Source organism: Lissotriton helveticus, chromosome 3_1 (assembly GCF_964261635.1).
Source record: "Lissotriton helveticus chromosome 3_1, aLisHel1.1, whole genome shotgun sequence".
Classification (NCBI taxonomy): domain Eukaryota; kingdom Metazoa; phylum Chordata; class Amphibia; order Caudata; family Salamandridae; genus Lissotriton; species Lissotriton helveticus.
Genome location: NC_136061.1, coordinates 940123179 through 940145294, shown reverse-complemented (window position 1 = coordinate 940145294; position 22116 = coordinate 940123179). Strand labels below are relative to the sequence as shown.

Below are 22116 nucleotides of genomic sequence, written 5' to 3'. Positions count from 1 at the left end.
CGACCGTCGATGGAAAGAAGCCCCTTCAAAAGGTGCCCACAATGCAACTCCAAGTTCCCCATACTGACAGACACTCAGTATGCAACAAGTGCCTTTCCCCAGACCATAGAAAAGAAACCTGCCTGGCCTGCGCCCAGTTCAGATCGGAAAAAAATATACGGATCCGAAGGGCCGCTAGGCAAGAAATGCAGCGCCAGGCACCGGAACCAGACAACCTCTTCGATGAGGATCTACTGGACGCTCAAGACTCTGACCTAGAGATCGTCACAGTCTGACTAGTCCGACTAACTACCGTCGGGCCAAATCGTGAGTACACTGCCCCTGACACCAATTGACCCCTCGCCAAAGGCTCCGGTTGAGGCTTCGCCAACAGGCCTTAGCCAAGATCAAAAAAGACTTTCGACAGCCCCGCCTTCCGGCTCGGCTCCAAAACCTTCAGAAACCCCAGGGCCCAGTCCCATCGCCCCAAAGAAGGTTACCGACCCAAAGGGCGTCTATCCAAAAAAGGCCGCACAGGCAAAGACTGTCGTGCCAAAAAAGACTGTCGACCCCGCAAAGGCCGATCAGCCAAAAGCTGTCGACCCCAGAAGATCGGTCGACCCGAACAAGGGCACGCAACCAAAGGGCGTCTCACCGAGGAAGGGCGCCAACCCGACCAAGCCTGCGGTTCCAAAAACCGTCGATCCGGTGCCGTACCGAAGCCATCGAAGCCGGACAAACCTGTCGACCCTAAAGTAACAGCTCCGAAGACACCGGTCGATCTGAAGAAGAGCGTCGATCCGGTGAAAGACTCTCATCCAAAAAAGCCTACGGAGCGCAAACGTGTCGACCCGAAAGTTCCCGTCGACCCGAAACGAGTCGAGCCCAAATCGGGGCCCGAGCCGAAAAAATCAAGCAAAACACCAAAGGTCATCGACAAACCTACCTCTGTCGACCCGAAAAGGCCCAGGACTGTAGAGGAAGAACTATACCACCCAGATCCATCCGAGGACCAAGCAAAGATTTACATTAACCCAGACACTGGTAAAGTTACCATCCTGCATAGGAAAGACATTTTGGACTTTGCACCCGATTCACCTATCCCACTCAAGAAAAAGGACTTTGGCACTTCGCCCACTAGGCCCTCACTCCCTTTACAACCTATCATGCCCTCCACACCACTTGCACCTACCTCACTTCTAACCACGATGACGATGAGGGACACAGGGTATCAATCACAGCCCCTATATGACTTTCCTCAAGATCCAGATCAAGAGGAACCCTGGGAGGAGCCAACAAACCCTTATGATACACATCCTATCCCTGATGTGACCACTTACCCTACGAAACATCACCCACTGATGACACAGTAGTATTTAACCAACTCCTAGACAGGGCAGCACAGTTCCACAACGTGGACATGCACAGTGACCCTGTAGGAGAGGACTTCCTCTTTGACACATTCACTACTGCAGAGAAGTGTCAAAACACTTCCAATGCTAAAGAGCGTTCTAAAACATGCACCTGACCTATTCAAGGACCCAGCCAGGGCACGGGTAATCAATCCCAGAACAGAAAAAAAGTATAGACCGGCTCCTACAGACCCCACCTATATCAAGGGTCAGCTGCCACTAGACTCCCTAGTGGTTGCTAACGCACGAAAGAGCCAACTCCCAGACTACAGGGAAAGCACCTCCCCCTGATAAGGAGCCCAAAATCCTAGAGGCTTCGGGCAAAAGGGTAGCGGCACAGGCATCCAATTCTTGGAGAATCGCTAACACACAGGCACTACTGGCTCGTTACGATAGAGCACATTACGATCAGCTAGAAAGCCTTATGCAACATTTGCCCGAGCTGTTCAAAGCGCAAGCAAATGATCTCATCCAGGAGGGGACGTTTATCTCCAACCCCTCCATTAAATGCGCTCTGGACGCTGCAGACACCGCAGCTAGTTCCATTAATACCAGTGTCCTCCTCCTCAGACATGCATGGCTGAGGGTTTCCGGCTTCAAGAATGAAGTCCAGTCCACCATTCTAAACCAACCAGTTAACCCAGACTTTTTATTTGGTCCTGCGGTAGACACCATCTTGGACAAAATGAAAAAGGACACACAGTAAAATCCATGGGTGCACTGCAATTTCTGCAACATAGGGGCTCCTTTCGGCGCTCCTCATACAGAGCAAATACACGAGGAAATGCCTCACAAACATCTACCTCCTACAAGAATAACACACAAGGTTCCTTCACAAAGAACACTAACAGGGGTGGTTACAGAGGTAACAATCCTAAGGGAAGGGGGCGGGGAGGCAATAACACCAGAGCCTCCGCCTCCACAAAACAGTGACTTCATTACGCTGCCTCTGGAACACTTAACACCAATCTGAGGCAGACTACAACAGTTCCTACCTGTCTGGCACACTATCACCACACAGGTGGGTGAGAGAAATTATCCAGTCTGGTTATTGCCTAGAACTCACTTCTACGCCACCAAACAAACCACCCAGACATCGTCCTATGTCCATAGAACACATCACCCTACTTCAACCGGAGGTCAAAAGCATGCTGGAGAAGGGGGGGGGGGGCATAGAGCCAGTCCCTTTACACCAGCAAGGGACAGGAGTATACTTCCTTATTCCGAAGGACGGTTCCCTCAGACACCTAAATCAATACATACTGTCGGAGCACTTCCATATGATCACACTACAACAAGTGCTCCCGTTGCTACAACAAGGAGACTTCCTAGTAACACTGGACCTCAAGGATGCGTACTTCCACATACCCACCCATCCATCCAGCCCACAGAAAATACCTCAGGTTCACAATAGAAGGGCAACACTACCAATTCAAGGTTTTGCCCTTCAGGGTTATCACGGCTCCAAGAGTCTTTACGAAATGCTTAGCCACAGTAGCAGCGCATCTCAGAAGGCAACACGTCCATGTGTAGCCTTATCTGGACGATTGGCTAATACAAGCAAAGTTGTACCAAGAGTGTGCAACACACACGTCCAAAACTATCCAGGTGCTGCACAGCCTATGCTTTTCAGTCAACTACACAAAATCGCATCTGCAACCTTCCCACGTACAGCAATAACTGGGAGCCACTATAAATACCTCAGTGGCAAAGGCATATCCAAACACAGCAAGGATAGCCAGCATGCAGACACTCATTCGCAAATTCCAGCCAGAACACTCCCTGCCAGCTCAAGTCTTCATGCTGCTCATAGGCATGATGGCCTCCTGCATATTCATTGTCCCCCCATGCCAGACTTCAGATGCGCCCATTACAGGAATGCCTAGCAAGGCAATGGAACCAGGCTCGTGGACAACTAAAATACCTAGTGTTGGTGGACAGTCGCGCTCGCAAATCTCTGCAGTGGTGGAACCCATAAAACCTTTCCAAAGGGCGACTGTTCCAAGAGCCAGTTCCACAACTAATACTAACAGCGGACGCATCACTGACAGGCTGGGGAGCCCATCTCCTCCAATACACGGTACAAGGGCTCTGGACAACCAAACAGAAAAAATGGCATATCAACCAACTAGAGTTGCTAGCGATATTCCTAGTCCTAAAAGCCTTTCAAAAATACGTGTACAACAAGACGGTGTTGATCCGGATGGACAATATGACCGCAATGTACTATATCCAAAAACAGGGGGGGGACGCACTCTCCACAGCTGTCCCAGCTGGCGCAGAGCATATGGAAGTGGGCGATCCCAAAGAACATCTTTCTCCTAGCAGAACACCTTCCAGGGAAGGACAATCTGATTGCTGACCTGCTCAGCAGGCACAGCCAACAAATACACGAATGGGAGATTCACCCCCAGGTTCTCCAGCCATTCTTCGAGGAATGGGGTCACCCAGAGGTAGACCGGTTTGCCACAAACAAACTCCAAATGCCAGTACTTTGCCGCCAGGTTCCCACTGGGCAATGCGATATGGATGAACTGGTCAGGCAGATTTGCGTACACTTTTCCCCCAGCACCGCTGATGGCACGCAAACTGCGGCAACACTCGCTCACTCTAATCCTAGTTGCTCCCACATGGGCGAGACAACCGTGGTAGACAACGTTCCTAGACCTTTCAGTAGTTTCTCATCAAAGACTGTGCCTAGCACCCCATCTTCTGACTCAGAACCATGGAGAAATAAGACACCCAGAACCCAATCAGATGAACCTAGCGATCTGGCTCCTGAGGTCCTAGAGTTCGGATACCTTAACTTGCCCCCAGACTGCATGAACATCATTCGGGAGGCAAGGAAACCTACCACGCGCACGTGCTATGCAGCCAAATGGAAAAGATTTGTTATTTACTGCAACAATAACCAAATCACCCATTAGACGCTTCCATACAAAACATTATATGCTACCTGCTGCATTGACAAAGATGTAACTTAGCATACTCTTCCATACAACTAAACCTCGCTGCTATAGCAGCGTACCTTCAGAACAGGCAACACCTTTCACTCTTCAGGGTACCAGCTATTAAAGCATTTATGGAGGGCTTGAAAAGAGTGATCCCTCCAAGACACCCTCCTTCCCCAGTCTGGAATCTAAATATAGTGCTTACCAGACTCATGGGACCCTCTTTCAAACCTCTACGCTCATGCGAATTGCAATTGCTAACGTGGAAAGTCTCATTCTTAGTTGCCATCACCTCACTCAGAAGAGTGAGTGAATTGCAAGCCCTAACAATCGAAGAGCCATTCATGCAGGTACATGCTAACAGGGTAGTTCTTCGAACAAACCCTAAATTCATGCCTAACATCGTATCAAACTTCCATATTAATCAAGCAATTGAACTGCCAGTATTCTTTCAGAATCCACAATCAGTAGCTGAAAGAGCCCTGCACACCTCTACTATACTATGTGGACAGAACTAAATCATTTAGGAAGACAAAACAACTGTTTGTTGCTTTTGCACCACAACACAAGGGAAATCCTATTTCAAAGTCAGGAATAGCCAGATGGATAGTTAAGTGCATTCAAATATGTTATCTAAAAGCTAAATGCACTTTAACAGTCCCCCCCCTAGAGCACACTCCACTGAAAATGGGGGCATCCATGGCTTTCCTAGGAAATATTCCCCTCAGACATCTGTAAGGCAGCCACATGGTCCACCATACACACTTTCACTAAACACTACTGTGTAGACGTGCAAGCAAAACAGCAAGCTGCTGTAGGCCAGGCTGTCCTCAAAACTCTTTTCCAAACTGCTACAGGTGGCCTGTGCTAAAGGAGATGCTGCTATTCAGTCTATGCACAGATATGAATTCAGCAGCCCACATGCCTCGAACGGAATATGCTACTTAACAGTATGCATCTGTTCTTGGCATGTAGGGCTGCTGACATTCATATCGCCCGCCCTCCTCCCCGGCGCCTGTCGCAGCTGCAGCATTATCTCTAGCATGGAAATCTCTTACTTTCCCATCTCCACCTCTGCAACAATGGCGAAAAACAATCTGAGCATGGAAAGGATGCCCATGCGCACTGTAGCCCAGGGGAGAAGTCACCTACCTTGTGATACTTCGAAGACTCTTCCAGGACAACAAAGTGCAATCATCGGACCCAACACTAGGCAGCGATCTCTGCAGATATGAATGTCAGCAGCCCTACATGCCAAGAACATATGCATACTGGGAAGTAGCATATTCCTTTCTGCTGCATTTCAGGAGTACATTGTCCCTAATTCGGCACTTATCATGGCATGTTGCATCACTTATATTGAAGTTTTACTTGTCAAGTAAAATGTGCAATGCTAGTGGATACTGATTAATTGAAATACTGTTGACCGTAATCTGCACACGTGTACCTGTCCATTTGTCTTCAAATAACTGTCAAACGAACAGCCAACTGAATACCTTGTTCTGCTGTAACTATCTGCATTTCTGGGGCATCACAGCAGGTGACCCTCACCAGCCTAGATCACTGGGTTGAGCATTTTACTGCTGATGTGCATTTAGTTCAGGTGCTAATTACATGGTTGAGCATCAGTGGTTCTCCTAAGCTTTTCACCTTTGCTTTTGTTACTGCAAGTCCTGAATGGCTCTCCTGGATTCATCAACCTCTGCGATGCCCTCAATGCTTGGCAATTGGTGAAGGAACTAAAGAAGGCCTTGGGTCTGCCCGCTGCCACTTCCTTTAAACATGTGAGCCCTGCAGGTAAGACTGTTTATTTACAAGTGACTTCATCTAGTCGTTCAGATCGCTAATCCACTAATTCAACTTCAGTTTCAAATGCAGAAAATTATGAATAATTTTACACTCGTCTAATTTTCTATTCTATTTGCAGTTTGACTATTCACCTGCAAGTACCTTGTCATCACATTTCAGCAGCAATGCTGCTATTTAGTAAATTTCACTGGATGGAATTGATTTAATTTTAATAATGGCTTTGAGTTGGCTTGTAAATTGGGAGCTTTCCAGATACACTGTTCGGGTCCAGTGATGTTTGTTCTCTAGGCCTGTCTTGGTTACCAAAGCCTTGAAAAGAAGCAGAAGACCCAGTTTGTAGTTAACGTTTAGAGTCTTTGCCTGTGATTCTGGGCAAATCACTTAATCTCCCCGTGCCTAAAAATTGTGTGTCCTCATGTAAAAAAAAAAAAAAAACGTCACTTGTGCTATGTAAAGCGCTCTGATACCTGATTCGGTTCGGGTCTAGTTCGCGCTATATAAAACTCTGCAAAAAAAATGTGAATGTGCTTTCTTTGACGAGGAAAGGAACTAGAAGTGACTTTTGGGATTTCGTTTTCTAAGATCATCTTGAGGCTCGTGATTTGTTTTGCCAACACAACGTGGTAAAAGGAGGGGCAAGGTATTTGGAAAGCAACCATGTTCTGACACCATTCAGGGTGTTTCTTTTAATGCTTAGGCAAGAATAAATGCATTCTTACTGGTTAGAAAAATAAACCGCAAGAATGTATAATTGTACCAATGATTCATCCAAAAAGAGTAAAAATATAACAAAATCAATAATTAAGTAAGCTCCAGTTTTGTTGAAACTGCTGATCAAGTGGTTCGGTCAGATGGGTCAAAGATTATCCTATACTAGTTACCTATTGATTTTACTTTTCAACACCCTGGTATTGGTGTACAATATTTGTGTAATTATACCTGCATGATCATCCATTTCATAACTAGGGTTAGGTTTGTTTTTCTGCATATAGCTAGATTAGTATTACAACTGTACTAACTTGCTTTTTTTGTAACTATTGCCAGTTTCAAAATGTAGATTTAGATTTTTTTAATGTAGTAATTTTGATGTACTTTAAGCACTTTATAGATTGATATGACCAAATTGAAAGCATGACAGTCAGGGGACTGAAATGTAAATGGAGGAGAGGTTGAATATTAACTAGTGTAAAGAGAACATTTACCCAAGAGAATACTTTTTTCAAGTGCTAATTTCCTTGGTGATTTGGGAAATCTGATTTTGTGATGGGTGACATGCTTTTTACGTCTGCAGTGGGACTTGGGCAGGTTGTGGAAATAAGTATCCAGGTTCTATTTTATGCTGTTCATATTTTGTAAATGTGAGCAAATGTGGCCAGTTGAATGGCCCACTTATTGGTTGTATTTCTTTTGGTCACCAGGAGCTGCAGTAGGTGTACCTCTTACAGAGAACGAAGCTCATGTCTGCATGGTGCATGATATCTTCCAGACTCTTACACCCTTGGCAACTGCCTATGCCAGAGCAAGAGGTAATTGGTCACTTGTATCAAGTTGTAAAATTGTGTTCGGGGCATGTGAGCTGTACATCACATGATTTGCATTCTCCTGCCATCTAGTGTTGGGTCCGGATGTTTGTATGTTCCTCGACTTCTTTCCAGTCATGAGTTAGGTGACTCCTCTTTCAGTGAAAGTGCGCATGGACATCTATTCCATTGTTGGATTGTATTTTTCTGCTATCTGGCCCCTCTGTGCGCAATCCACTTACCCTCGACTGTATTGTTTGATCGCTTATTTCCCTTTTCCGTGTATCGTATTTAATACAAAACTTTTTCTATCGCAACTCTTAGAAGGCTGTCGAGCCTACGTCTGTCCGTCTTGCAGTCGATGGAATGTACTCCATTCAAATTCTGCCCTTGGTGCCGCAAAAAGTTCCCACGCACCAATGCTCTCTGCAATGGTGGACGCACAATTTGTCCAAAGGACGGCTCTTCGTAGACACTGTTCCATAGACTATACTAACCGTACGTGTCGCTCACTGGTTGGGGAGCTCCTCTCCACAAACACTCAATTCAAGGCTTGTGGAGTCAAAAGCAATAAGCTCTTCACATAAATCTAGAGCTGCTAAGCAGTGTTTCTAGCGCTAGAAGCCTTTCAAATTCACCTTGTATGCAAAGCTGTCGTAGTTTACACTGACATGTCAGCTATGTATTATGTACAAAAACAGGGGGGCAGTCTCAACTGGCACATCTAGCTCAAGACATTTGGAAATGGACCATACACCACAAAATCTATCACCTAGCAGAACACCTCCCAGGAGTAAACGATCAATTACCGACCTTCTCAGCAGACAGAGGCAGCAAATCCACGAGTGTGAACTTCACCCGCCAAGTTCTTCTCCCATACTTTGGGGTTTTCTCAAATGGATCTTTTCGTCGCACACAAACGCAAAATGCCCAAACTTCGCCTCAAGTATCTACACCCGCACTCCCAAAGCAATGCACTATGGATTAACTGATCAGGGATATTTGCCTATGCTATTCCACCTCTTCCACTGATTCAGTCGATGGTTCGAAAACTCCGGCAAACATCCCTCACACTGATTTTAGCAGCTCACATGGGCCCGTCCACCTTGGTTCTTGATCCTGTTGGAGCTATCAATACTTCCACATACGAAGCTGCATCTCACATCCAATCTCCTCACACAGAACCATGGAGAAGTAAACCTAGCGATCTGGTCCTGACCGAGTTTAGTTACCTTAATCTTCCACCAGACTGTATGAACATTATCAGAGGCCGGAAGACCTACAATAGCTTGTCGCCCTGCTACATGGAAGCGTTTTCTTATATTTTGTACGCAAGCATAATCGAGAGGATTGATATTACAAGGTTTGTTACACTAGCAGCGGTCAAAATTAGCTTACACTTCCATCCGTTTACATATCGCTGCATGTTTACAAAACTGGCAACCCTTATCTCTTTAGAGTACCAGTTATCTGAGTTTTTATGGAAGGACTTAAGTTATACCACCAAGACTTCCACCTGCACCAGTGTGGAATCTTAACAGTCCTCACACGATTAATGGACCCACCTTTTGAACCCATGCATAAATGTGACCTGCAATTTCTCTCGCGTAAAATCGCTTTCCTCTTTGCAATCACCTCACTGAGGAGAGTGGGTGGGCTCCAGGCACTAACGGTAGAAGAACCTTTTTTCCCAGCTTCACAAAGACAAAGTGGTTCTTTGTACCAACCCTAAATTTCTACCTAAAGTAGTTTCTGCCTTTCATATCAATCGGTTGAGTTATGAGTGTTCTTTCCTCAACCAGATTCTATGGCAGAACGAGCTCTACACAGTAGATTTGAGAAGGGCCCTCTTATACTACGTAGAAAGAACAAAGTCATTACACAAGACTAAACTTTTTTGTTGCTTTTGCTCCACCTCCTTGGGCAATCCTATTTCCAAATCAGGCATTGCCAGGTAGATTGTTAAATGTATTCAAACCTATTATGCAAAAAGAACTTTAACAATATCTCCTAGAGCGCATTCCACTTGCAAAATAGGGGCTACTATGGCTTTCGTGGGAAACATTCACAGTTTAAATTTATACGGCTGCAACATGGTCTACACCACACATTCACCAAGCACTATTGAGTAGATGTGTTAGCAAGACAGCAAGCCAATGGATGCCAGGCAGTACTTGGAACACACTTTCAAACCATTGCAACAGCGACCAGTTAGCCACTGCTTTAAGAGAATACTGCTGTATAGTCTATGCAAAGCTAGTGAACTGTAGATCACATGCTTTGCATAAACTGATAATTTTACTTACCCAGCAAGCATCTGTTCTTGCCATTTAGTGCTGTGGATTCGCATGCGCCCACCCGCCTCCCCGGGTACCTATGCCTGTTGCAGTATCTCTTACTTTATATACATAAGCATGGACATCTATATTTCTACTCTTACTAATTCCAGTCTCACTCTCTGCGGGAAAACAATCTAACAATGTAGTCGTGCCCATGCGCACGATCACCGAAAGGAGGAGTCTCCTACCCCAGGACTGGAAAGACTTCTTTGAAGAAAAACAACTTTCAAACCTCCGACCCAACACTAGCTGGCAGGAGTATGCAAATCATGTGAATCTACAGCTCTACATGCCAAGAACAGATGCTTACTGGGTAAGTAACATTATCCTTAATGTAATCTAAACATTTGTCATGTCATGGAAGTGTGAAATGCCTGTGGTTGTATGATCAAAGTTGTCATTTTTGTAGATTGTGTCCTTACTAGACCCTTTGCAATAAAACCCTTTTTAGTGTAGTCACTGGTGGCGGTGTTTGTGCTATGTAGGTATTAGTGTTTGGATAACCGTGATCTCACAAACCAGGTTATTCTGGTGTGCATGTTTTCTGTAGGCCTTCTGCAGTTACCTGGACCGTGTTTGATGTCTTGAGGTTAAAGATTCTTAAACCTTTATAGTTGGTAATTGAGCATCCAAAACACATTTTGCCAGTTTCAAAAATGTGTTGGTAATGGGGTTCTCAATCTAAACATGACATGGTGGTCCTCAAGGGAGGCTCTGTTTGCCTGACCGATGCAGTGAAGTGTTGACTTTGCTGACCTTTTCATTTTTCTACTCTCCCCACCATGGAGGCCATAGCACTCCCACTCACCATATTTAGATGGAAAAAAATAAGTAAAGCAGTGGACCATTCTGTTCTCTTGTTTTCCTAGGTTCTGATCGTATGTCTTCATTTGGTGACTTCATTGCTGTTTCCGACATCTGTGATGTCCCCACCGCAAAAATAATCTCCAGGGAGGTTAGTACAGAGACCTAACAGAGTTATCTTAATATTGTAGTAGAGCTGAAGCACTCCATGCTGCCCTACACCTTTCCCTAAACATGTTTTAGGAAGTTGTATCTAGTGTCCCTCTCTTCTGTTCTGGTTGCAGGTATCTGATGGCATTGTGGCTCCGGGGTTTGAAGAAGAGGCCCTCAAAATCCTGTCCAAGAAGAAAAATGGAAGCTACTGTGTCTTGCAGGTGGGTTGGTTTTCTTTCCTAACTATCTCCCGTAAAATGCGCTACGACATCATGCCTTGAGCTTGCCCATCTATTTGATCTCCCTTCTCGCCAGATCAACTGTGTTTTTACTAGGATAGATTAAAAATGGGTCTTCATTTTTAACCATACAACTTTATGAAGCCCCCTTAAAATTAATACGATCATGAATGTTATATATGTCATAATCAAAGGATGACCGAGTACCCAACTTCATGGTTGGGTATACCAGCCATGTATTTTTTTACCATTTTATTGTAATTTTTAATTTTTATGCCATGGTGGTTACAAATTTAATTGTCTTTTTAGCTTGTAAATATGTTGATCACTTTTAATTCTATATTTATTTAAAACGTGTGATTTTATTGGCCATAATACCATGACTCAAATATGATGATGTATACCGGGATGAACTGAACTGACAATGTAATGTAACTATGAGTAGACACCCCATATCCCACCTGTGTTTTTGAATATTACAAAATTGTATTTTAATTGTATATCTTTTATGATGCAATTGCAACGAAATAAAGATTATTGAATACTAGGATAGCTTTATTTCGCTTTTTATTTTTTTTATACCAGTTAGTAGAAATGGCATATGATTTCAAATCTTCAGCTTTAAAGCCAGACGTACCCAGTCAAGGACAATGCTGTTGAACTTTACCTTTCATATATTGTTCTGACCTGCTTTGAAGCCTGTAACAAATAGTAAGCCACTTGGGGAAGGTTGGAAACCCATTCTGTGATCGCAGCCTTGTCAAAAAATGTTTTGCGCAGTTATCGAAAAATAGACTTCACTGTCTCAAAGTGTTCCCCAATGACTCGCCCTAGTTGTGATATTCACCCCCTTGGTTCAGCTGGGTGATTGGACTGTGTGACGAGGAAAATGGGTGAACCTGTTGCAGCTGTAAGGATGTACCTAATGTAAACCTCAATTTTCTTCTTTTCTATTTTGCCTCCATTTTGATTTTTTCTAATGTGAAAAATCACCCACCTTCAGCTGCAAACCGTTTTAGATGAATGTTGACCAATGCAGTGACAATGTGCTAGTGGGAGCCGGTTGTGTTCTCCATAACCTGCTCTCCTGCCTGGCTCTGTGGAAAAACAATGAAGGTGCTCAGGCGTGTAGACGTAATTTGTTTTACACTTGGCAGAAAGGTGCCGGTTTTTAAACATTTTATTTACTGAAGTGTTTGTGCTCAGGTTGTGTCTACATTGCTTGACAAAGTTGGTACGTGTTTTTTTTTCTTGTTAGATGGACCAAGGTTATGAGCCAGATGAGATGGAAATTCGTACTTTGTTTGGACTGAAACTAATGCAGAAAAGGAATGATGCAGTGATAGATCCAGCGTTGTTCAACAATATTGTGACTAAGTGTAAAGATGTAAGTCTGCACGTTAAATGTTGCTTTTTATTGTATCTCTGAGCACTGTTGTGCCCATTGTGCTAATAACAGGAGAGTTAAGTACAGTCCAGTTTTTAAAAACTGTGCATGGCAGTCGCTAACTTAAGCTTTAGCTGTTCTGCTATGGTTTTTGTTACACATTTAATTTGATTCTTTAAAGGGCAATTTGACGGGTAACTTTTCAAACTGAAAGCAATATGGTGTTTACCAATACTGCTGTTTCAAATTATGTAACTGGTTTAAAGTCCTTGCGTAAATTAAATTTTAATTTCAGAACCCGCTGGTATTCAAATTGTGCATCATTGTTGTATTTCAAAATGGTAATAATCCTCATTCTTAAAGCTTCCAGAATCGGCCATCCGTGATCTGATAGTGGCCAGCATTGCTGTCAAGTACACTCAGTCAAACTCTGTCTGCTATGCCAAGGATGGACAGGTACTGTGATATTTGCTTTGTGTATTGGAAGTGGGTGGTTTGGGGATAAACTCCATTGAACAGAAGTTGTGAAATAACGCAGCTGTAGAAAACCTTGAGGTAGCAGCCTCAACATGAGCGATTTATTATTTTTTTTTAAAGATTTTTTTTACTAGCAATGGAAACCGTTTATTGGTTTCTTATAGCTTTAACTACTATTGCAGTAGGCTACAGCATTACATTCTCTTTCCAAAGGCACGTTTCCTCATACCAACTTCCTTGTAAGTCTTACTCTGGTTCAAAAGCTGATTTAAGATCCTAAAAATCAATCAAATTTAACCTACAATTATTACCAGGCAATTTAATACATGACGTGGTCCTCTTTCCTGCAATGGTTAGCCATCCGAGGTCAATACCAAGGTGCCCTTTCGAATTGTGGCACTACTGTTTCTGTTTAGTTTCATAAAGCGTGCAATTACAAAAGTTATCCTCTCACTGGAGTACATAAAAGGAAACTGGAAGCCTATATTAGTTAAGTGGCCATTTACGAAGCACAAAGCTAGGCTTTCATGACGTTTTGTAATTCAAGTAGATGGTCTAGAGCCCTTACGTGATCGGGCAGTAAATTCCATTTTTTAGCTGCCAGGAAAAAATGCACGGCTGCTTGTGCAAGATCTACAAACAGGAGCCAGATACACAACCTGAGTGTGATTTAGAAAGTTAGCATTTGATCCATGATAGTACTTTGCCAATAATGTCTACCTCCCAACAGACATTTGTTTAGGGGGTTACAGGAAACTGTAACATAAGTGGCGGATAGGTACAAGTGGACCAGTGCCGATCAATCCTTGTCTGCCAACATTCGGAAATCGGTACAAAAGGGGGTGGTGATGGACGGAGCATCTGAATCAAACACTCACACCCAGTCAACAGATCTGGGTTTAATCCATCACCGTTCTTTAGCCCACTCTGCCACCCCAGTTCAGACATGGCTATATGCAAATCAGTTTGTCCCTGTGCCTCATGGGAACAGTCCAGCCCGAACTGCCAAGCCATGTCTTCCCTGGACCGGAAACAAGCTTCCGAGGACCAGTTTCTGGCATTCAAGCCGTCTTCAGCCCAGCTTGCTTGAATCCAGTGGCAAAGTGAGCAAGGGACTCACGTCTGAGCATACCCTGCCACACTTATGGCAGCCAGAAGCGGTACAAAAGGGGGTGGTGATGGACGGAGCATCTGAATCAATCAAACACTCGCACCCAGTCTAAAGATCTGGGTTTAATCCATCACTGTTCTTTAGCCCACTCTGCCACCCCAGTTCAGACATGGCTATATGCAAAACAGTCTGACCCTGTGCCTCATGGGAACAGTCCAGCCCGAACTGCCAAGCCATGTCTTCCCTGGATCGGAAATCAGCAAAGCAGTCTGTGCAGAGTCCCAGATGTTTGATTCGAGGATGGAAGAAATCTGCCTGTTACTATTTTTTTCCAGAGACCTTGTTAAAAGGTAGAAAGGAGATTGAGTGGATGTTACTGTAGGATGTTACTGTAGGGTTATCAGATTTTTATTTTTTTTTAAGTCCTCACCAAAGTGTTTTTTCAAATTAAGCAAATAGAGGCTGCAGAGAAGGATTGGTTACAAATGTATTTTTAGTTCCCGAAGTAACTCCTGTGTACCTTATCTGAGCACGTGTGAAGGGCAGGAGTCCATCAGGGAACCAGTAAAAAAATACACTTTTATATAAATATCGACACCAAGAACTTCGGTATGACTCAAGTGGTTTCCTAGATTACATTTTTTTTTTTTTTTTTTTTTACAGTCCATAAAATGTTCACTTAAGTGCGTCTTTACGTGGCAGTGCTCTCATATGAGAAAAAGGCATATACTGCATACAGTTACTTGCAATGGGTGTTTGGGGTCTCCTTCAGGGCTGAAGGTGGTAGATGGGGAAGGGGGGGCAAGGTCCAAGGAACCATCAGCTGTTAGTCTTCGCTGCCCTGATGCTTCCGGGTGCATAGGTGCTCAGTGGGTTCGTAGAGCTGCACACTACACCAAAGGAGAGGTGGGTTGGGGGGAAAGACACCTAGAAACAAGCTGGGGTGGGGGACAAGTCTGGGAGTGTCGGGGGGGGGGGGGGGGGTTGTGAGGGCCCTGGGAGCATGGAATCCGTTAGTTCTCGGAAACCAGGGCAACGGAGCTTGGGTGCAGAGTGGTTAGGTTGGCTGAGCTTGTGCATCACAGGCACTCATGGTTGTCTGTCTCTCCAGTTAATAAGGACTAAAACAGGACAGCTGGGCCACTCTCGAAGTAAGTCTCTGTGGTGCTGACACACCTCTTTTGCTGCTCTAAGAGTCTTTGGAGTCTGAATTTGACTCAAACAGGCTTTGGTTGCTGCAAGGGGTCCGGTACCCCTTGTATTGGTGCTGTGTGGCTCCGGTTGTCCTGACATCTTCTCAATTGGTGGGGAGACTGATCTGAACTTCGGCAGCACAAAGGACTCTTCCTGGTCTGATTGTGTATCGGGGGTGAGGGGGGCTGATTGGTGGACTGGATTTTGCCTGCTTGGTGCCTACAGGGGAGTAGCTCCTCTACTGGTAGACCACCGGAGTTCTTGGCAGATGTACACTGCAGGCTGAGTCATTGTCTGGACAGGCAGAATGGGGTTTAGCACCAAAAAGTCTGCAGCTGGTCCTCCGTTCATGCTTCTTCGCTCTTTCTCCTCTTCTTACTTCTGTTGACTTTAAGTTCCCGGTGTCGGGGGTGCCACCTAAATACTCAATTTAGGGGCATTAAGGGGGGTGTAAGATAGTAGTCAATGGGCTACTTACCTTTTGGGCCACCTACACCCATTATGACCACTTCCTGTTTTCACCAAAAACCAAGATGGTGGAATTCTACTGTTCGTGATCACTTCGGGGTGTATCTATCCTGATGGGAAAATTAGCTAGTCAGAAGGCGTATTCACCACCTGTCCTGGTGCCAAATGGGAACTGGGTAGGGGGTAGCACTTTTCTGTCTGGGAGAAGATGGCGTCTCATATCAAAGGTGGCGGAATCCTTTAAAGCCTCCTGCCTTGATATGCCAATTACTAGCCATCCTTCTTGAAGGAGGTGGCATCACCTCCGGCCAGGGCAGGCATTGTTTCTGACCTCCGAGTGTGGGCTCTCACCTATGGGGATTCAGAAACAGGTCTGTGGTGACAAGCTGGTCAAGACCAGTCAGCCAGCACACTAGAGGTTGGTAGATTTTCAGGGGTCCTCTTGTGCATGTTTTTAGTAATTCCTCTACAGGAGTCAATATAGGTTTATTAAGACAAAGCGCTTGATACCAAACACCATAGATTTAAGTGAAGCCATCTTATAGCAGGAGAACTCGTAATGACCAGTACATGTACTCGAGATAGCTTCCCTGTTTACTTGTACTATCTAGCAATTGGACTAGACCGCACAGGCAGATCTGCTCATGCAGACATTTAATCGCATGTATTGTAAGACCCCCTGTGTAGGAAAGTGCCCCTTTTGACATAGTTACCCCCCACTTTGTGCCTGGTATCTGATGAAGCTTTGAAAGTGTGCTGGGTTCCTGTTAACCAGGTCACCAGCACCAGTGTGTTCCCTTAACTGTACCATTGTTATACACTTGGCACCACTATTGACGTCATGTAGGTCCTTAGTGTTACCTCTGGTACCTAGGGCATTGGAACTAAAGAGGGTCCCTAAGGGCTGCAGCACAAATTGTGCCACTCTCTGGGACTCCTCGCCAAGCTCATGCAAACTGCCATTGCAGCCTGCGAGTCTTGGTGCAGAGCGAAACTAAGAATTGAAATGGCACACAGGGATGTGTGCCAAGCCTGCAAGAACACTGCATGAGGTATAGGTAAGTTATCCTTACAGCAGGCCTCCCAGCTGTAAGGCAGAGTTCGCTATACCAATGTGTGGGCATATCTGCGTGAGTGGATGTATCCCTGTGATATTGAAGTTCACTGTTGGATACCACAAGTGCACAGGGAAGCCATACAGAGTACATGGGCTAGACACTTGTCATTAGGAGTTTACTAGCTACATGATTGCTTCACTGTACTCCCAGAGGTTTTGTACAAAACACCGCTTCTTGGTAAACACACTGATGCCAGTGTTGGAATTATTAAGAAATGTACCCAGAGGCACCTTAGAGGTGCATCCTGAGAACTTCCCGACTACTAGTATGTAGACTGACTAATCTCGGCCAGCCAGCCACCATAGAACAGTTCTGACCTCCTGAGGTGAGAGCCTTAGCTCTCAGAAGCCAGGCACAAAGCCTGCTCTGGGTGAAGGTGTTTTTCACCACCTCCAAGAAGGATGTGCCTTCCAGGGCGGGGAGCTTCAAAGGCACTTGCCGCCTTTGTTATGCAACCCAGGCTTCTCCTCATAGTGGAGATGCCCACCCCTGTCCTGATCCCACTTTTTGGCGGCAAGACAGGCTGGAAAATGTGTAAGATTAGGTGGTGTGCCCCCATGAAGCTAGCGCTACCCCAAAGGTGGACTAGCGGATGTGGATCCCACTTTTCAGATTCCCATTTGTTTTGGATGGAATTAGACTCTTAGGGTCAGGGTTATGGCCACTTCCCACAGGAAGTGGTCATGTAGTGTGTAGACACCCTAGAAGTAAGTAGCCCATTGGCTACTACTGGTCACACCCCTTAATGCCCATACATTGATTATTTAGGTGGGATCCCTGAACCCAAGGACTCTGATTCGATGGACAAAGATAAGGGAGGCAAAGAAGAGACCCTGCCTGTTGAACAGCCGAAGCGCTGTGGACTATTGTGACAGTGACTCGGCCTGCCAGCTGGAAATTTACCAAAGCCTTGGGCAGCCTACTAGTGCCTCACAAATTGCCTCTAGTCTCCAGTGGCGTAGAGGAGCTACTCTCCTGCAGTCCACAGGCACCGACTAGCAGAGTCCGGTCCACCACCTTGCAGCTCGCTTGCCTGACTGATGCACAGACAACCAGGAAGAGGTACTTATGCTCTGGCAGGTCAGACCTGTCTCCCCATCAAGTTTGAAGACATCAGGACAAACTGGAGCCTTGCAGCACCAATACCGAGGTACTGGACATCCTACAACCAACAGACGGTAAGAATCCAGATTCTCACTGCACATTGACAAACAGCCGTCTAGGGACGTCTGTATCACGGAGACCCACTTCTAGAGTGGTCCAGCTGTTTGTCCATAACAACGAGTAGCATCTTTGCGCACTATCCCAGCTGACCTAACCACTCTGAGCCAGAGCTGCCCGGCCTGGATAGTGATTAACCGGCTGTGCCCTCTTGCTCCATAGGCGCTTGTAACCTAGATCTGTTTGGGAGCTTTTGGACTTATCCACAAGTAACTCCATCAATACCTGTGCAGCATGTTTTTAGGTGGCCTTCCTTTGTAGCATGCCAGCTACCAGACTCACTAGCACCCCACTCCGGGCAGTTCCCAAATACCTGATCAGAGTACTTTGGACCTTGGCCAATTACTGACCAAACCTCCGAAGATGACCCCCCCCACCCCCCCAAATACAACTGTACTTAACTTCTGTGCATGTATGACTTTTCCTTCCATACGATCACATTGTGCATAAAGACAAAAATAGTACTTAACTTTTGAATGAAGTTCTTGGTTTTATAAATGCATATAAAAAGGTGAGTTGCTAATTTGGTCTGATTTATTCTTTGCACTACCCTTTGAGCCAAACGGCTCGCCCACACCACCACAAAAGAGCATTAGTATTATCTTATGTATCCTCTTTCAGCCAATTGGGGACCCACTGGACTCTGGCTCTAGTGTATGAAAGTAGTACACTGTGCAGTTTCCTACACCATACCTTAGGGCTGTAAGGCCTGCTGTAGGGGTGACTTACAAATATTGTATGCAATGTCAGTGGACGTGGCACACAGGGTGTATGCTATGTCATGTTTTCACTTGTCTACACCATTTCACACACTGTAATGGCAGTCTGAGTTTGGTACATGCTGAAGCCCTTGGGGACCCTCTTTAGCCTCCCTGCCCTAGGTACCAGGGGTACTATTTACTAGGGACTTGCAGGGGGTGCTCAAGGTTTTGCCAATTGGTAGAACAATTGTACAGTTTTAGTAAAGATTTGGCACTGGCGACCTGGATGTGGGAACCCAGTGCACTTCTGTCAAAATGGCATTGAATACCAGGCAAAAAGTGGACGTGACCATGTTAGTAAGGGGCACTTTCCTACAGTGCAGAAAGCTTGTGGTGATGGGTTAGCAACATTCAAGACTACTTTCATTGTACAAATCAATCTAGTGGCTTTATAGTTTTGGTGAAGGAAACTTGGTGGAAACTACATCTATTTGAGCATCCTTTTGTTTATCCTTACTTTTTCAGGTGGTTGGCATTGGAGCAGGGCAGCAGTCTCGTATCCACTGCACGAGGTTAGCAGGTGACAAGGCCAATAATTGGTGGCTGAGACATCACCCACGGGTACTTTCCATGAAGTTCAAAGCCGGTGTGAAGAGGGCAGAGATATCCAATGCCATTGACCAGTATGTCACTGGTACAATTGGTGAGGTATGTAGCAAAAATCGCTCTTGTGCTTCCTTTGACTTAACCTCCCCCCTCCAACCCTCCATGTTTTTACTGAAATTAGTGTATATCACACCTCTGTGGAATGTAAAGGCACTCAAAGTGTGGATGACCTGCAGATTGAGAGATGACTTTGTTCTCAGGGGCATAGTTCTTTGGGTAGGAATCTGCCAGAAATGCACCTCTTATTTCTCTCGAATATGCAAATATTAATCTTGCTATAATTAAAAGGGTGAAAGCTGCTGAACAGAGCAGCGCTTTCTGTTGAGAAATAGTTCTCCTGATAAAAAATAATCTTGTTCTGGCATCAACACTTTTTACACAGACTACCTATTGATCTTCACCAAGCCCTTACTCTAGAGTGGGGAACCACTCAACTCCTCGTTAATTAGTTGTTTTAATGTTGTTGACTAGTTCTGTGATTCTCAGATATGCTGTTTGCTGTAGTGTTCCATACTCTTATCGGATATAGAATCGGTCACAACTTACTTGGCAAATTCCGAGATGGGTGTTGGGAGCTAGATCAAGCCAAGGAGGGACCTAATAAAATTGTGTTAATTTATACCCAGAGTATTGCAGTGGCACCACAAGTACACCCCAACAATGGAGCACTCCTGTTCTGACTATTATAGATCTCTATTGCGAATAGGTTGAAAGGGTGGTTTTTGCTGAACCCACAAATCCTGAAGCTGTGTTTGATCAAACTCTTGGAGATTTGGGATGACTGAATTTCTTTTTTTTTTCCTTTTTTTTTGGGGATGATCTAATCTCTAGATAATCACATTTTTACTTCCTCGTTATTGGATCCCAAGTGCTTGTTCCCCTTTAGGTTCTAGAGTTTAATATAGATCTTGAACTTTGTTTTCAAAGCATTTATTTCCAAACAAGAACTCGCAAAATAGTGAGAATATTTCCAGGTTTGCAAGGCAACTGCAGTTTTGGAAAATCGAGCTTCGCCCGCATATAAAAATGTGGGCACCTTTTGGGCTTCCAGAGTTGGTGAATTATTGACGCATTCCAAAAGGAAACTGATGCATCAGAGGGAGAGTCTGAGCCAGAACACAACCCTGGCAGTTCCATTCATTAACCTAGTTTTCCTCCGTGAGTTCACCACTGGTTCCCACCACACTTGGGCATAATTCCCTTCATAGAGATGTCAAGGAGGTTACTTGGGACACCCATCCTAGCCAGTAGTTCTTAGAGCGAAGCTCTGGGGGCCAGATCAAATGCAGTAGAAAGTTCTATGAAGGCAACAGATTCCCACTGTTCAGATCAACTGTCTTTCACTTCGTCAATAGAAAATGAAAGACCTGGTCCACAATTCCCTCCACAATTCCCATCTTTAGTCTAAAGCCTGTTTGTAAATGTTAAAATTCCCCTGTCCTCAATCCACTCTTAACTTTGCAAGCACCTACTTGCCAAGAATCTTTTGCAGATTATCCAAGGACCCCAATAGGGCGGTACTTGCTGGAAAGGCTCCAGGAGACCAACTTTTTCAGCTCCCTTCCAGGTCAAGCGGCTTGGGACTTTAGCGGCTATCGCATTAGAGAACAAGTTAATTTAGGAAACCAAGAGGGTGATATCAGAGCGCCATAAATCAACATGGGTGTTGTCCAACCAGAGAGCTTTCCCCGGGCTATGGAGCTTGACTGCTGTTTCTGTTTTGGCAAGTGAAAATGTGATTGGTGTGATTGCTAGGCATCTGGCCAGTTTCTGGTGCTGTGCAAGGCGGGCCTGGTAACAATGTGTGGGAAAGAATAAATAAGTCTGAAGTGGGCAGGCTACTCCCTCAATTGGATGTGAATCTCTGGTGTTATGGCATTGTGTTTGAGCTCCTTTTAAGATGTTTTTGATGGCAAATGGGAGTGAAAAAGTTGATTGAGAGTATTATTTTAGGGATCTTTCGTTGCATATAATGAGATTTAGCAACACAGGTTTCCAGTTTTCTAAATGCTCATTTATCATTGACTATAGGTCTCTGTTTAGTACTTCATTTCCGTCTTGGCCACAGCAGACACTAAATTTTATTTTGGGTGGGCCATCCTTCATATTTTTTTTTTCTACCCACTTTCAGTGATACGGTGGACCCTTTACTTTTGGAATGGTGAACGATTGACTCTACAATGCCAGTATTAATTACTTGAGTAGTTATGTAGAGATCAACCTAATTGATGCCAGATAACTGTGTGGAGCCCACAGTATCTGGCCTTCTGGGCTTTAGGGCCGCTACCCCCAACCCCAGTTACTCTTCCACTATAGTGATCTTTTTGGAGAGTGCACCTATTGTAGATGTTAAGTGACATTGTGCCGCAGTCCTTTCGTGAGCTCTTTTGGTTACTTTGAGGTGAGCTTTTCAAATCCTGTCCAAGAGGGATGGCCCAGTCTGATCTCGACCGGGGCAGATAGGCCTGCTCTTGGCCTAGGTATGCGCCCGGGCTCTGCAGGAGATCCCAGGCACTTTAATGCACATCGTGCTGCAGGAGCCCCTCCTCCTGGGCTCAGGCAAGGTG

The 22116-nt window shown here is 45.0% G+C and overlaps 1 protein-coding gene across 1 annotated transcript in view; it reads left to right on the top strand.

The window, feature by feature from the left end:
- Positions 1–22116, top strand: part of ATIC (5-aminoimidazole-4-carboxamide ribonucleotide formyltransferase/IMP cyclohydrolase) — a 110794-nt gene that overhangs the window by 54956 nt on the left and 33722 nt on the right. Inside the window, exons 8-14 of the mRNA XM_078681300.1 lie at positions 6014–6139; positions 7570–7677; positions 10880–10965; positions 11099–11188; positions 12465–12593; positions 12957–13049; positions 19409–19591. Of these exons, the coding sequence (XP_078537426.1) occupies positions 6014–6139; positions 7570–7677; positions 10880–10965; positions 11099–11188; positions 12465–12593; positions 12957–13049; positions 19409–19591 (815 nt within the window). The remainder of the gene's footprint in view (positions 1–6013; positions 6140–7569; positions 7678–10879; positions 10966–11098; positions 11189–12464; positions 12594–12956; positions 13050–19408; positions 19592–22116) is intronic.